This window comes from Gossypium hirsutum, chromosome D11, assembly GCF_007990345.1.
Source record: "Gossypium hirsutum isolate 1008001.06 chromosome D11, Gossypium_hirsutum_v2.1, whole genome shotgun sequence".
Classification (NCBI taxonomy): Eukaryota; Viridiplantae; Streptophyta; class Magnoliopsida; order Malvales; family Malvaceae; genus Gossypium; species Gossypium hirsutum.
The window spans coordinates 65,183,871-65,200,447 of NC_053447.1; the positions used below are offsets into that span (position 1 = coordinate 65,183,871).

The 16,577-nt window shown below is 32.4% G+C and overlaps 1 protein-coding gene across 1 annotated transcript; it reads left to right on the forward strand.

The window, feature by feature from the left end:
- Nucleotides 1-4,014: 4,014 nt before the first annotated feature.
- On the forward strand, nucleotides 4,015-9,715 carry LOC107935655 (probable disease resistance protein At1g58602). The gene is made up of 2 exons (XM_016868276.2): nucleotides 4,015-5,735; nucleotides 7,812-9,715. The coding sequence occupies exons 1-2, from the start codon at nucleotides 4,664-4,666 to the stop codon at nucleotides 9,659-9,661; spliced, it is 2,922 nt and encodes a 973-aa protein (XP_016723765.2). The 5' UTR covers nucleotides 4,015-4,663; the 3' UTR covers nucleotides 9,662-9,715.
- The last annotated feature ends 6,862 nt before the right edge of the window (nucleotides 9,716-16,577 follow it).

Sequence of the window (16,577 nt, forward strand, 5' to 3'; positions counted from 1 at the left end):
AATTAAAATTATTAAAATTGTATTTATATTAAGAAATTGTTAAAAAGACTAGTGAAAAGGCATATGCTCTAAGATTCTATGTCACTGATGATAGTTGTAAATCCAAACGGATCCTTACATTGTACTCATTGTTCCAAAAGTAAGCAAAGACTTAGGACACTTCCCTATTTAAATGCTAAAAAAAATATCATTTATCCCAAATTCGTTCTATTAAGTGAGATAGTAACTACGATAAAAAAAAAATAAAAGACACAAAAAAAAACTAAAAAAAAAAACTCAACCAAGTGTAGTCCAAGAATTAATATAATTATCGCATCCATCTTCCTTTCTGTATGTTCAATAAGTAAGTCCAACAACAACAACAACAAGGATTTAACGAAAATAAAAACCAAATAACAAATTTTTGAAGTTGCTCACTTGATCTACTGTTGCAACTTTTCTATTCTTTCTCTTGATTTCAAAGAAAAATAGAAAAAAAAACAACAACTAAGGCTAATAAAATGGCTTTTAGGAGGTCAGATTTAAGGTTATAATATTAAGTATAAATATTCAAAATACCTTTAAGCCTGAGTTTGGATATTCACTCCACAAAAACATAGAAAAAACTTGAGCGGGGATTGTCTCCGTGCGCGCCAGGGCTTGACAAGAGCGCTGCAGTACTGATGGAATGCGGCATGGGGGCAAGATGTGAGTGCTGGAGCGCCAAAACGCGCGGGAGCGTGTGAATTCCGTGCGCTGGGGCGCGCTAACTTTCTGGGCAAGGGTCGAGTGTAGTGGGGGGGTAGGGAGATTTTCAGTACTAATTTCAGAAATTGTAACTGAATATATTACAATTTCGCAAAAGAGTTACTTTGATTTAATTCAAGTAATTTTTTCGTAAATATAATAATCTTATTTCAAATTCACGTAAATATAATAATCTTATTTCAAATTAGTTAAATAAATTCAGAATTAGTTTTTATTTTATATTCAAATTGAGTATTTTTGTTTATTTTTAAATTAGAAAAATAAAAATTTAGGGAGGATCATCCTTGCAAATAAAAGATGCAGCTGACTATTCTATGATAAAAGCATAGACTTGTTTGTATTCAATCTCTTTTTCTGAATGATAAATTGGGTAATGATTATTTTAATCAATTAAGTATATAACTAAATGAATTACATAAGTGTTGATATAGTGATTATGTATATAGGATAAACACAAATTTAAATTTTGAAGACAATATTATTAACAACAGCAATTACCAACTTTAAACATAAACCTTAAAAAAACAAAGTTGGCTGTTGGTAGAAGCATTGAAGTCCAAGTTAAAAGCCATTGCATGGAGTAGAAAAACACTAACAAAGTGGAGCATTTACATGCTATAGTAGCCTAAATCAAAATTTACATGTCATAGCCCTAGAATTTTTCAAACAAAGTTAAAACATTTATCAATTATTCGTATTACCTAATGGAAGAATATTTGATATATTGGTAGTACATAAGTCTCATGTATTATTGGTGAATAATAATATGGCACCTTATCATTAAATAAAATAAAAAATAGTGGAGGACTTATAAATAAATACTAATAACTTTATTTAAACATAATTAATTATAAGTAAATATTAAAAACCCTAAATCCTAAATTCGAGATCCTACCCCTAATTCCCATACTTTAAACACTTAAATTCAATATCCTAAATTCGAGATGTTATTAATATTTATTTATAATAATTATGTTTAAATAAAATTACTAACATTTGTTTATAGGTCCTCTATATTTTTTCATTTAATTCAATGATAATGTATCATATTATTATTTATTGTTGGTGCTTAAGACTTATACATCGACGATATATCTAATGTTATTTCTTAGATAATTTTGTAAATGACAATTGTCACTTCTTTTAGTAATTTGTTTTATGGTTGAAAAATAAAATTCATTAATAAAATTTAAAAAGAAAGTAAGTAGAATCGATACCAGAGGATCAACAAAAAAGAAAAAAAAAACCCACAAATTGATAGGAACCACACTTAATAGAAAAACTAGAAACATAAGGCTGCAGTATAATAAGATCAAACAGAACATCAAGCTACACACTAGGTCTCTACACAGATCAAACATCAAGCTGCAGTTAATCAAACATCAGTCATGTTTTCTCTACCGAGTGAAATTTCACCTGAAACATATGATTTTCAGTAATACACCTAATGTGATAATCGTCATGACAATGAAATTTGTGTCACCAATAACAAATAGTAACATAATAATTTTTAGTCACAATATTTTAGATGCCATTGATAAGAAAATTTGTTGTAATGCCTATAGAAGCAGGTCTGAAGCACATCCCTTAATCAAGCATTGACTCTATATTCTCTTCATGAAACTGCTCCTTTCTAATAAAAAAAATCATGGCTTCAAGTATTGTCGAGCACATTATAGAAATTCTTGAAAAACACACATAAAAAGGAGATTGATATTGGGCTAGCATCCACTTTTTAATAAATTGATAGAATATAGATTATTAGTTACTGAATTCGTATAATACAGATGATTAGTTACCGAGTTCGTTTCAATGAATACTTTAAGAGAAAAAAATTGATTTGAAACAAGTGAGCGCTCAAAAAACCAAACCTTTGCTGCAATAGAAACCAAGCTGAACTCAAAAACATCATCATTGAGACACCACCAAGAACCAAATTCATGTTGAATTAGAAAGACTGTGATGCACCAAAATATTTCAACGAGAAGGAACTCCGAAACATACACCAAGATTTTTGCAGCGGAACACCCGAAAACAGATGAAGAGGAATTTCTAAGTAGCTAAAGAGACTCCAAAGCAACCTGGAAATCAATTTGATGCCCATTTTTACTTCATCTTGAACCAATCCACAAAGATTTAGGGCTTCAAATGCCTTCAGTAGTCAATGCATCAGTAATCAAAAAAATTTCAAATTTGAATAATTTTGGGTTCAATTCACTTAACATTCAAGTTATTCAGGCTTGGATTATTGAAATTAATTAATCTCTAATTCAAGGAATCTTTTTTTTTTCCTTGTACCAATATTTCTTACATTTTTCTGACATCATTGTAGTTAAATTATCAAAAATGTTCTCTCTTGTTTTTGTGAGCCAACGGTATTATATTAAGAACCTAAAAGATTATAAAGCTATTTAATAATATAACAAAATTCTAAAGCCACTAATATGATTTTTTCTTTTATGGTAAGCATCCTAAAAGGGGTTGCATGAATGTACCAAAAACAATATATACAATATGATATTATATCTGTTAAATTGTTATAAGAAAGATGAATGTACAGGAGAAAAATTTATTAATATTTTTTTAGTATATCCATGATTGCTTTGTTGAGCACTATAGGCTTATGCTTTCTTTTCTTTTTTTCTTTTTAACAATGTAAATTTCGTTCAATTTAATAGTACTTAAGATAGCACCAAACAATTTAATTAAAATGAAAAGAAACCTCAAATTTATAAATCCCTCATAATAAAAAAGAACTGACGCATCTGAAAAATTGAGTATATCATTATATGAAATTATGAAATATTGAAATAAATATTAAATGAGAAAGTTTAGAAATTATGTGATTATTGATTTTGTGACGAGTAAAGACAATGTAAATTAATGTATTTGCATATCTACTTTAGTTTTTTGTTGCATCTACCATTTTATTCATTTTAGCAAGACGAAGGTGATAATGTAAATTAATGTAGTTGATATGTTGTAAATTAAATTAACCCATTTAATGTAGTACGTACATTTATTGTTGTTGAATTAATTCAACTGATGTAGTGGGGTAACATTTGCTATGACTTGATTTATTTCAAATGATATAAGAATGTGGTTTGTCAATCCAATTGGCACATTCAATTGATATGGTGATAATTTACTTTCATTTATTCACAATCATATTATTAAAATATTAGTAGCTTTGAAGAATCTAAACGTATCCACACGTATCTAATCGTATTCGCGACGTGTCCATATCGGACACTTGTGCGACACCGGTATGACAACTGTTTTACCGTGTCGGTGCTTCATAGTTTACAAGTTTAGATCCATATATACAAATTTTCGGACTCTAAATAAGTTTTGGCAGCTCTAGAAACAAGGTCAAGGAAAAACACTGATAAATGAAAAATGTGCTTCTTCTCTGCCTATAGTGTTGCCTGCGTCAACAGTAACAGGGTTGCCATGTGACTCGCCATGTTGAAATACAGATGTGCTACTACAGAATAGTCATGAAGTTCCAAGTGGTTGTGCAGGGATTTGCAGCATGCCATATGAAGAAAATTGGGTCAACAATTGCATACCATTACGAAGCCATTCCACTAATTAATTTGAGCCCATTTTTCATTCGACTGTGACTACTGATGTCCTCCCATTTTTCATTTGAGCCCAAAAATAAAAATACATAAAAGACGGCTGCCGACTTCAACCATTTCCCTAGTTACTTTCCAAACCCATTTATTTTACTTAATATTTTTTTCGTACGGAAAAAATGGATTTAAATTTATTTAATGGGGCCCGTCAATATCAAGGTGACTAAACCTGTGTTCCATGGGAATCACCTAAACCTGTGTCCGCAAGCAAGAATTGTATAGTTTAATTGAACTTCGAACGATATAACCAATGGTACTAGAAACAAAAAAGTTCCATGATATTAACTGTCTTTGGTCACCAAAAAAGAAAAACATCTCTCATGGATTTCTCTGCTGTTTCTTCTGCTCTCAAAACAATTGACAAGCTAACACGAGAAGTCACATCCTTGTGGGGAGTCGATGAACAAGTTGAGGGCTTGGAAAGTGAGTTGAGATGGATGCAGAGCTTCCTGAAGGTGGCAGATGCAAGAAAAGTTGACAATGAGCTGATACGTACCTGTGTTGTTGAGATCAGAGAATTGGCCTACGATGCTGAAGATGTGATCGAGACGTTTTCCCTCAAAGTTGCGTCCAAAAGGAAAGGTGAATTTTCAAATTGCATCAAAAGATCCGCTTGTTTCCTCAAGGAGGGATGCCTGCTCCACAAAATCAAGTCAGAGATAGAAAAAATCACAACCAGAATCAAAGAATTGACTAGACAATTGAAGACGTATGATGTATCAAAGTTAGGGGTTGATGGAGAAGAACCAAGTTCTTCAACTGAAAGGCGGGAGGCAAGGCGGCCTTATCCTCATGTTATGGATGATAACATTGTTGGATTGGATGATGGCATCAAGAAATTGGTCACAGTTCTTCTCGATGAGCAAAGTGAATGTAGGGTTGTCTCCATATGCGGAATGGGTGGTCTGGGCAAGACCACTCTTGCCAAGAAAATATATCACCACAGCCAAGTTGTTGGTCATTTCAAGCACTTGGTTTGGGTATATGTTTCTCAACACTGTCAAAAAAGAAAAGTTTGGGAAGATATTCTATCTGATCTTCTCATCTTAAGTGAAGAAGACACTAAGATGAAGGTTGAAAAATTAGCAGAGAAGTTGTCTAGTTTCTTTGAGGAAAACAAATGTTTGGTGATACTCGATGATGTTTGGAACACCGAGGCTTGGGATAGCTTAAAACCAGCATTTTCAGCAAGGGAGACGAGAAGCAAGATCTTAGTCACCTCTCGGAACAAGGAGATAGTTTCACATGCCGACAAAAATGGTTTCCTATATGAGGTGCAGTGCCTAAACTACGAACAGAGCTGGGAACTATTCCAAAAGATTGCATTTCCCCCATCAAATTCTACAGGTAATATATATGTTTATTGATTTCATAATTGTGAAATTATTCTATCTTAATATATATATTTAACTTTTCGCCTCTTTTAACTCTTAAACTTGTATCGTTTGTCAAATTATCTCAAATGGATGGAAAAGTTAACATCTGTTAACTTTGTTGACGCAACATCCACATTGCACACGTGACATCCATGTGTATGCCACTTCAACAAAGTTAAGAAATGTTAACTTTTTCATCCATTTTCGGGATATTTGACAAACAACTCAAGGACTAAAAGAGGTAAAAAATTAAATAAATGACTAAATAAGTCATTATGCCTTCTAAATTTGTTTCCGAGTTTATGTCTTGCCTCCAAAAGTTTTCCAAAGTTTCTTAATTTGATTTATTGTATGAATTTTGTAAATTTTTATGATAAATTTGATAATATTAATTTGTAGTTTATTTTGGTAAATTTATTCCAACTAGTATCTAAATATTAATTTAATGAAAAATAAAATTAAATAATCATAATATCTAATACAAATTGATAAATTAATTTATTTTGATTTTTTTTTCTAAATGTTATTTTGGTGGCAAGATTATCCCAAATTTGAAAATATCACAATCTTATTTATCAACATTTCTAGTTTCCCCTTGCTTTTTGCATCATTTTATTATAAATATGTAATTTATATGAAAGTATGAATTTGGAGAAACTTTTGAATGGATCAAAGTACCCTTTATTTTTCTTTATCATATTATTAAAATAACTTTAAAAATAATTAAATTTAATTTAGAATCATTAGTTAAAAAAATTGTGCTAATTTAAAAATAAAGTTACTACTTGAATAAACTCTAAGCATAAAGTATCTCTATAATTTGTATTTATAATCTATAATCTTATAAAAGTTGAAAGAAAAACTTTTGCATTGACCTTCTATTTTTATCAAATTACTAAATTAAAATTTTAAAAAAAGTTGAAGTAAACCAGAAGTTAACATAAGTATACATTTAAAAATAATTATAATTTAATTTTTAATTAAAAATATTGTACTAATTTTAAAATAGAGTTATTACTTGAATGCAACTTTAAGCATAAAATATAGGAAAAAAGTTATATAATTATTTTTTATGCAAAAAAGAAGTTGTGTTAATTTTATTGATGTAAAATAGAATTATTATTTAATTAAATTTAGAGTTAATTATATTAATTAGTTATTGTTTTGAATAATTTTTTTATTCATTAATTACATAAAGTAAAACTATATTATATGTTGAATATGTTAAAAATATTTTGATGATTTGAAAATTTTATATTGTAATATTTGAATCGATAAATTAATATATTTTAATGATATTCAATAATTTAAATAAAATTTTACATTAATTACTAAAATTAAAATAAAATATTTTAAAATTTTGATTAAATATTAAATGTGTAAATCACATATAACGCTTATAGTAATAGAAACTAGTATAACTTTTAGAGTAATTATTGCATTTTCATGAAGTTGATTAAATTTTGATATTTTTTGAAGAAATAAAAATATTGTAAAACTAGTTGTTTCAATTATAGAGATTTACTAATTAACTTTCATTAATATCTAAATCTTGATTCATTTAAGAAATACATAATCACTCATAACAGATTTGTAGTAAATTTTCTTTTCTCAATTTAGATTAAATGATTATAATTTAATTTAGATTTATTAATTAAAAAATTGTTAATTTTAAAATAAAGTTACCACTAAGTATAAAATATCTTTAATGTATTTATAATCTGTAACCTATCTATAGTTCATAAAAAATCACGATTTATGATTGCTCCTCGTGATAGTTTTAGTTGATCTACTTTCTAATTTCTCTTATTAAAATAAATCCTTAAAATATAGTACAATTTATTTGTTTTTAATAACTTCTAAAATTGTTAAATTAGTGGTAAAATTGTAGTTAATTACTGAAATGTAATGTTGTGGGTAACTTGCATCTTGCCCCACTAATTCTTTGAAATTGTTTAGGATGTCAATGTTGCGGTTAATTACTAAACTGTAGTCTATTTTCAAGCTATCATTGAGTTTTTTGAAACCTTGTTTTGGTATTATACAGGTTATAAAATTGATGCGAAAATGAAAGATTTAGGAGAGGACATGGTTAAAAACTGTACAGGGCTTCCATTAGCCATCAATATATTGGGAGGAATTTTGGCTACAAAGTATCCTTCATTAACTGAATGGCTGAAGGTATCTGCAAATGTGAAATCATATTTGAAGAATGATCAAGGTGAAGTACTAAGAAATGTGTTGGCATTAAGTTATGATGATTTGCCTCCCTATTTAAGACCATGTTTTCTTTACTTAAGTCACTTTCCAGAAGATTATGAGATACCTGTGGATAGATTGATTCAGTTATGGGTTGCCGAAGGTATTGTTTCATCAAAGCAAGAAGAAGGAGATGACGGGCAAATAGCGGAAGATGTGGCTGAAGGTTATTTAATGGAGCTTGCAGAAAGATGTATGATTCAAGTACAAGAAAGAGACATTGCAACCTTAAAGATGAGAAGTTTTCAGATGCATGATCTAATGAGAGATGTTTGCTTGTCCAAGGCAAAACAACAAAAAATCCTCTATATTGCCGATCAGTCAAATGCATGCCAGTTATCCACAATTGGGAGGGTTCGCAGAGTTTCTGTACACAAATATTTTTCGATCCAGTGCATTAAAAGTCCACGGCTTCGATCACTTTTGTTCTTTGATAAGTTTCTTCCGAACGGGGAACAAGATAAGATTTTGAAATCCATTTGTTTGGAAAGGTACTTCGACAACCACGAAGGTGAAGTTTGCAATCCACTTGTTTTGTTTGGGACACTTTTAGGTCTTAGTGTGTATGTTACTAAACTTAGGGGAATTTGGAAATATATGTTCAATAATTTTAATTTTCTTAGAGTCTTAGATTACGAAAGGGGAGGAGCTGCAGGATGCAAGTTACCCAATGACATTGGTAAACTCATCCATTTAAGATTCTTGAGATTAAGGGGTCTTGACTTCTTGAATTCATCGTTGCCATCATCTCTAAGCAACTTAAGGTGCTTGCAAACATTGGATTTAAGAATCAAAACCCTTTCGTTTTTTAAAATTATTCATGTACCTAACGTGTTATGGAGGATGCAGCAACTAAGACATCTATATCTCCCCAAGCATTGTAGTCCTAAAACAAGGTTGAAGTTGGGTACTCTAAGAAACCTCCAAACACTTGTCAACTTTAACACCAGGAGTTGTTATGTAAAAGATCTTATAAACATGGCAAATATTAGAGAGTTGGAGATTCGGGGGCCTTTCATTATTGAAGATTTTAACACGGAGGAGTTGGACAAGAATCCACCTATCATCCAAAGTAAATATCTTCATTTCCTGTCTGTCATCAATAATAAAGGAAGCATAGATCCAAGACATTTGGCGCATCTCCTTTTGAGTTGCGAAAACATTTCTAAGTTGAGCTTAGATGTGGAGATAAGAAGGTTACCAGAGTACCACTACTTGTCTTCAAATCTCGCTTACATAAAGTTGAGAAGGTGTGAGCTTGAGGAAGACCCAATGCCAACACTTGAGAAATTGCCTTACTTAAGGATGCTTGAATTACATGAAGAGGCTTTCATAGGAAAGGAAATGTTTTGTTGTGGACAAGCTTTTGCTAAACTTGAGTCTCTAAGCCTTAAGGAGCTTAACAATCTAGAGGAGTGGAAGGTGGGTGAAGGAGCCATGCCTTCTCTTCAGCGATTGGAGATACAAAAATGTAGACAGCTAAAAATGCTTCCAGATGGACTGAGGTTCATTGCAAACCTCCAAGAACTGAAGATTGAATCAATGCCAAAGACATTCAAAGATAATTGGGAGGAAGGGGGAGAAGATTTCTGCAAAGTCCGACATGTTCCTTCTATCATATTCCAAGATTGCGAGTGATAGTAATCATGATTAATGCCAGGTACTTCATAATCTTTGTTTTTGGAAATACTTAACCCTTTTGTTTATATATAAATATCCACAACCATTCTGCATGTTTAGATTCTTTCTCGAGCAGATAATAATTTTGTTGGTGTTTAAACATGAAAACTAAGGAGAATTGAAACAAAGAACGGATGCAAAGAGAATTAAACAAGAACTTGACTGAAAAAATTCATCTATCTTTCATCCATTAAGTTAAAATATAAGTTACAAGGCAGTCACCTAATATACAACTGCTCCCACTAATAACATGACTAAAACAAAGCTTGAATTACACACAAAATGTAGCTGACATATCAACTATTACATCACATTGGAAATCAAACAAATCAGCAACTAATCTTACTAACTTTAAAGACAAATTACAAATGAACTAAAGCTAGTTACATAGGAACAAAATGTTGTTCAGCTTCAATGCTGGTCTGCTGTTGCATTGCAGGCCAAAGATCATCAAATTAGACAAGATCCTAGTTTCAGTTCTCATCGTCCTCTGTTTTTGGTAATGTTTCACATTCCCACAGGATTTGTCATTTGAATTAAAAGTGGTAGAAAATGTTTTCAATAGGGTGTTAAGCACGCTCGTGATGGTCAGCAGATGCAATTCGGAAGACTGAAATTAACTGACATTGTCTTTTATTTCAAGATTCTTAAACTACTTCATATAATATTGACATTTTTTAACTTTTCCTCTTCAGGTATAGAAACCATTGCCATTTTTTCTATTCTGTTGCTGCTCGTCATGGGACCAAATATATTTAAAAAAGTTGTAACAGTACTATGTGAAATTGTGTAGGTGGTGTGAGATTTTTGTATTGTAAAACTGGAGATTTAAGATTATCTTGTATTTTCTATAGATGTTGTGGATTCTATTGTTGTTCACATGAGATTGGTTTTTTGTTATTTTTTAACTATTCTCAAATTTGTAATGTTCCAAATTATCTAAAGATTTTTAAGTAATTTTCTATTATATATAGAGCAATGATTACAAAAGAAAAGGAAATACAAAAACAACACCAATTTCATAAATATTAATGATACTGTGGGATGGTTGAAGTTAGGACAAAATTTATTCTTTGCTTAAACTTTCTGCAAGGAATGGTTGAGAACATAAAAGATTGGATCTTTATAAAATTTTAGTTGTTATTTAGCTTACGATGAATACGTGATTGAGACTTTTGTGCTCAAAATTGTTGTATGCGTCAGTGTTGCTTGTTCACTCCATCCAAGTGAAATGGTGTGTGACTCAAATATGCGCATGAGCTACATGGTGAGCGCAACTAGGGCCTTTTACCTTCTTCCGGTCCAGAAATTATATCAAATAGGTATTTTCCCTCCCGAGAGATCATGGTTGTAGTTATATTGTTATTGTTATTGAGAGTGATTGTTATGCTCTTGTGACTAGACTCAATAGTAGAACTTTGGACTTGTGTTTATATGGTTGAATCAATGAAGAGGCCCATGGACATTGCTCTTTCTTTTATTTGGTTTGTTCATAGGTCAATGGGATAGTACACAGCCTTGTGTTTTCGGTTTAAACTATCCGAATGTCATTCACCGACTTGTGTTAGATGATGCTATGAATTTTTATGTTTTGGCTTCAAAGGTCCTCTTCTTTCTTTCTTTTTCCTTTATATTTTGATTCCTCTTTCTTTGATTTTGTTACCTTTCTCTCTGTTGCAGGCTTCCACTTGGTCTTCATTTGGAGTTTTTTGTTGTTGTTCTTTTTACATTTTTTGTGGTGTTGGTGGTGTGAATTTTTTGGTAAATGGAGTGGTTGTGAGGGGGATTGGATTTAACAATGGTGAGAGTGGAGGGTGGACAGTGACGGTGATGTGTGCTGGTTAGTTAACTGGATAATGGTGATGGATAGTGTTGAGAGAGGTTGATGATGGTGTAGTCCAAGTGAACAACAAATTCAAAGTTCTTTTTAAAGTTTTCTGAAAAAAAGAAAGAAGAAATAAAATAAATAAATTTTTAACAGCTTGGGAAAATTTAGCTGAAAGACACTAGAATATAAATAAAACAATTAGGTTTTAAGTAATTATTTAAAAAAATTATTTGCATAGATTTTTTTCTTAAAACTTTCTATTTTTTAAAATTTTATTATTTCAAATTTTGAAGTAATTTTAATTGTTTTGCAGACGTGTGGCATATAAGATAAAATAACGTCACATCAACAATTATGCACATGTACAATGACATGTCAGGACTTAGAAAATGATTAATTTGATAAAAAAAATGAAACCATGGGGATTAATTCTTCTTCTTCTTCTTTTTTTTAATTCAAGCGATTTGATTTTGTTTTCTTGAATATATATTGGTAAAAGTATCACAAAATTTCTTGTACTATATTTTAGATTACATTTTAGTTTCTCTATTGAAAAAACGGGCGAGCTAACCTCTATATGTTAGATAAGTGAGTAAAATAGCCCATCCGTTAAATTTTAGTTTAATATATAAGATATAATAATAAATGTAGCCCTCAATCTTTATACATTCATTCAATTTGACCCCTACTCTTTTATTGAAAGTAAATTGGAAAACTTTAAAACTAATAAGACTAAAGAGTCAAAAAGGCTTTAATAACAAATTAAAAAAAATCAATTAAGCCATTTTAAAATTTAAAAATTATTAAAAAAATCATAAAAATTATAAACAAAATTTATAAATAAAAGGTTTTAAAAGTTTTAAAATTATAAAATATTTATTAAAAATAAGAATACCAATCCATTAAAATATAATAATTATAAGATTTTAAAAAAAAATTGACCCCACTCTTTTATTGGGCCAGTATTATTATTTATTAATAAAAAATATAAATTTATAATTTTTCTTATAAATTTATAATTATTTAAATAATTTTTAAATTTTAAAAGGGCTTACTTGATTTTTTTTAAAAAATTTTTTTACTAATGCCTTTTTGACCCTTTATCTTTATTAATTTCAAAATTTTCTAATTTACTTCCAATAAAAGAGTAGGGTCAAATTGAATAAATGTATAAAGGTTGAGAGTTAAATTTATTATTATATCTTGTATATAGACTCCAAATTTTAATTTGAACTAATTTGTCTTTTTTTTAATAAAAAACTAAAATACAATTCAAAATATAGTAAAAAAAATTTGTGATACTTTTACCGGGCAATTTACACAAAAAAGCCCTTGTTTTTAAAATTACCGAAATGGGTTCAGTATTTAATTATTTACCGGAATGAGCTATTTTCTGGGAAATCGTGTCCACGTCAGCTCAATGTCAGGGTACGCGCCAGCAAGTCGCGGCCACGTCAGCGCAATTTGTTGACGTGGACGCGACTTGCCCCGCGCGTGAACCCCCCCAACAGTCAAAAAGAAAACTATAAATACCCCCGCCCCTTTTCTTTTCACAAACTAATCCTCTCTCAAATTTCCTCTCAATTTCCTCTCAATTTGCTTTCAAATTCCTTCCAAATTTCTCTCAAATCCATATTTAATTTTAATTTGCTCTCAAGTTCCTCTTAAATTTCTCTTAACTCCCCTTTTTTAAATAATTTTTAAAAAATTAAATTTTTTTAAACAGTAAAAATTTGTACGATTTCAACAATGGCTGGAGAATTGACTCGTCTTGATAAGCATCACATATTGGCGGAACAAATGAAAATGATAAGTGTTAAATTTAATTTCTAAATATTATTTAAGAATTTTTTATTTATGCATTTTTAGATAATTATTAATTTATTATTTGTTATAAAAGTTTGTAGATCGGGTATTGGAATGCAATATCCGGAATATGCACGCTCCTCCATCACCGTTGGTAGAGAACTACCTGCGGGAAGCAGGTTTTTAGCACGTGGCGATGGTAGGCCGGGGATGCAAGGTGGACCCGAAACTAATCAGTGCGTTGATCGAGAGGTGGAGACCCGAGACGCACACATTCCATCTTCCATGTGGAGAGTGCACTATCACTCTAGAAGATGTCAGTCTTCAATTGGGATTGTCGGTGGACGGGTATCCAGTCACCGGGTCTGCCCAATCTAGCGATTGGGGGGGTGTGCTACGAGCTTTTGGGTGCTATTTAGGAGAAAATGGAGGGAGGTAAGATCAAGATGGGCTGGTTACGTGACACATTCCCTAATCCGAATGAAGATTCAACTGAAATTGAAAGAATCCGATATGCTCGGGCATACATTCTTCAATTAATTAGAGGTTATCTGATGCCCGACACATCACGGAGCTGTGTACATCTAAGATGGATGCTGAAACTCGTTGATTTTAGAGCAGCCGGTGAATTGAGTTGGGGGTCTGCCGTCTTGGCAACGTTATATCGGGAGATATACGCGGCGAAGCGACCGAGGAGAGCAAACATCGGAGGTTGCCTGTCACTACTGCAGTCATGGGCACGGTTTCGCTTTCCATTTCTACGTCCTCAAGTGGACCACCCATATACATTCCCACTCATAACGAGGTAAATTTTATATTAGATTTTACAATTATTATGTAGATTTTTAAAAATAAAAGTATGCTAAAATTTTTTATGAAATTTGGTGGAACCATCAGACAAGTCATGCTCGGTTACCTACCTCTTTTGAAGATATACGGCTTCTATTAGACCAACGGTCGGAAGCATAAGTAAGTATTAAATAAAATAGATATTTCCATACATTCGCTAGTCAATTGGTATTTAGTATTTAGTATTTAGTATTATGTATATAACTAATATTTCTATCATGTTCATATAGTTTCAATGGACACCATACGAGGATCTGACAATTCGGGCAGTAATTCAGGAAGGGTTCTTACAAAATCCACTAGCTTAACATGTGAAAGTTGTGTTGATCAACTACGCAACCATGGAGCCGCACCAGTCAGACAGAGTGCTACTACAGTTTGGATGTAGACAACCGATTCCCGTGGATCCTGATATGTTTGATGATCAACACAAAGTCGACCTTCGGCAATTGAATACGGATTGGCCGAGATACTGGTCCGAGTACATGAAAATATGGGAAGATCGGTATGAATATATACCTACTCGAGAACCAATCATCGTTCCGGAGTTAGTGTGCATTCCAGAATACATGTCGTGGTTTAGAATCCATGGCAAGCCGTATTTACTGATGTGAGAGGAGAGGCAGCGACAAATACCTGTCTAAAGGGAAAGGCGCGGGCCTCTAAATCCAAGACGACAAGACGACGAAGGCAGCCCCTCAACGAGGCCCAGACATTCACCCGGCTCATCATCAGCGGCCATGCAATCACCAGGCCCAATGAGAGCACCAACACAGTCACCCAACACAGCAGTTCAATAGATGATACCCATGCAACCGCCTTTTCAAATGATGCCAGGTGCGTTTCCTACCGCTTATATGTATCCTAACCCTTATATATATCCTTTTCTGAGTCCTATGGCAGGTTGGAGCCAAATGCCAGGTTCAGCTCTATTTTCTGTTATGCCGAGTAGACCGCCGATATATAGGCCAGCGTCGCACGAGGGATCGCAAGAGGGGCTGTCGGGGAGCTCTCCTTTTTACCAATCCTCACCAACGTATGAGTTTCAAACATCATCACCGTTCGTGATGCAAACACTTCCACATACACTATTCTTTGAAGGTGGATCATCGTCCCAAGTCCGACAACCAGATGACGTACCGGAAGAACCAGAATCCCCGCCGAAGGAACAACAATCGGCGTTGAAAGCTAGACAAAGAAGGAATCCAGCGCGTAACCGTCGACGGCCGCCATGTGGCACTGAATACCCCGGGCATAGACATTGATTTTTGTATTTAAATTTATTTGTACAAATATTTTGAATATTTTGATATTATTTGATGTAATAAAATAAAAAATTTTTTGAGTTATTTTGACATTAATCTTAGCCTCTCTAATTTGTTTCTGCTGTGACTTATGCATTCTGAGAACATTTTTTGCCTAATTTATAGCCTCAGTCCAAACATGCTACTGTAGCAAAAGCGCGTCCACGAGGGCGCGCTTTCACAAATTCTTCTCAAATAGCATACTGCTAGAAGCAATTTTATACTATTTGCTCAGAAATGTCAACTCAAAATTATTTCTTCTAGGACCTACTGTAGCAAAAGCGCGTCCATGAGGGCGCGATTTCACAAATTCTTATCAAACAGCATTCTGCTAGAAACGATTTTATACTATTTGCTCAGAAACGTCAACTCGAAATTATTTCTTCCAAGACCTACTGTAGCAAAAGCGCGTCCACGGGGGCGCGATTTCATAAATTATTATCAAACAACATTCTGCTAGAAGCGATTTTATACTATTTGATCAGAAACGTCAACTCGAAATTATTTCTTCCAGGACTTAAAACCCTAAAAAGCCTGAACCCTAAACCTTAAAAGCCAAAAAAATTTAACGTGGGAAAAATGGCAAAATTGCGTCCCCCGAAACGCGATACGTGGCATGAAATCACATCCACGTCAGCGCGATTTGTTGACGTGGCAGCAAATCGCATCCTAGAGGGCCCGATTTGTTGTCATATCAGCAAATCGCGCTGACGTGGCCGCGACTTGTGGCTCGTACCTTGACATCACGCTTAGGTGGACGCGATTTGCCGAAAAATGGCCTATTCTGGTAAATAATTAAATACTGGGCCCATTTCGGTAATTTTAAATAAAAAGGCTTTTATTGGTAAATTGCCCACTTTTAGCTATCATATTAATAGACAAAACGAAATAATTAACAAAATCGATGAAAATTTCTAATTGAGTAAAAAAGAAGGCACTAATAATTTGTTGATTTTAATGAAGGGGGTCTCATTTATAAAAACGTGTCTTTTTCCCCTCCCCCGCTCAACATTCAATTTGACCGCACTAATTAAGTTATCCTTTCAATAATTAATTTTAACTATATTATCCTTAATCTTCACTCTAC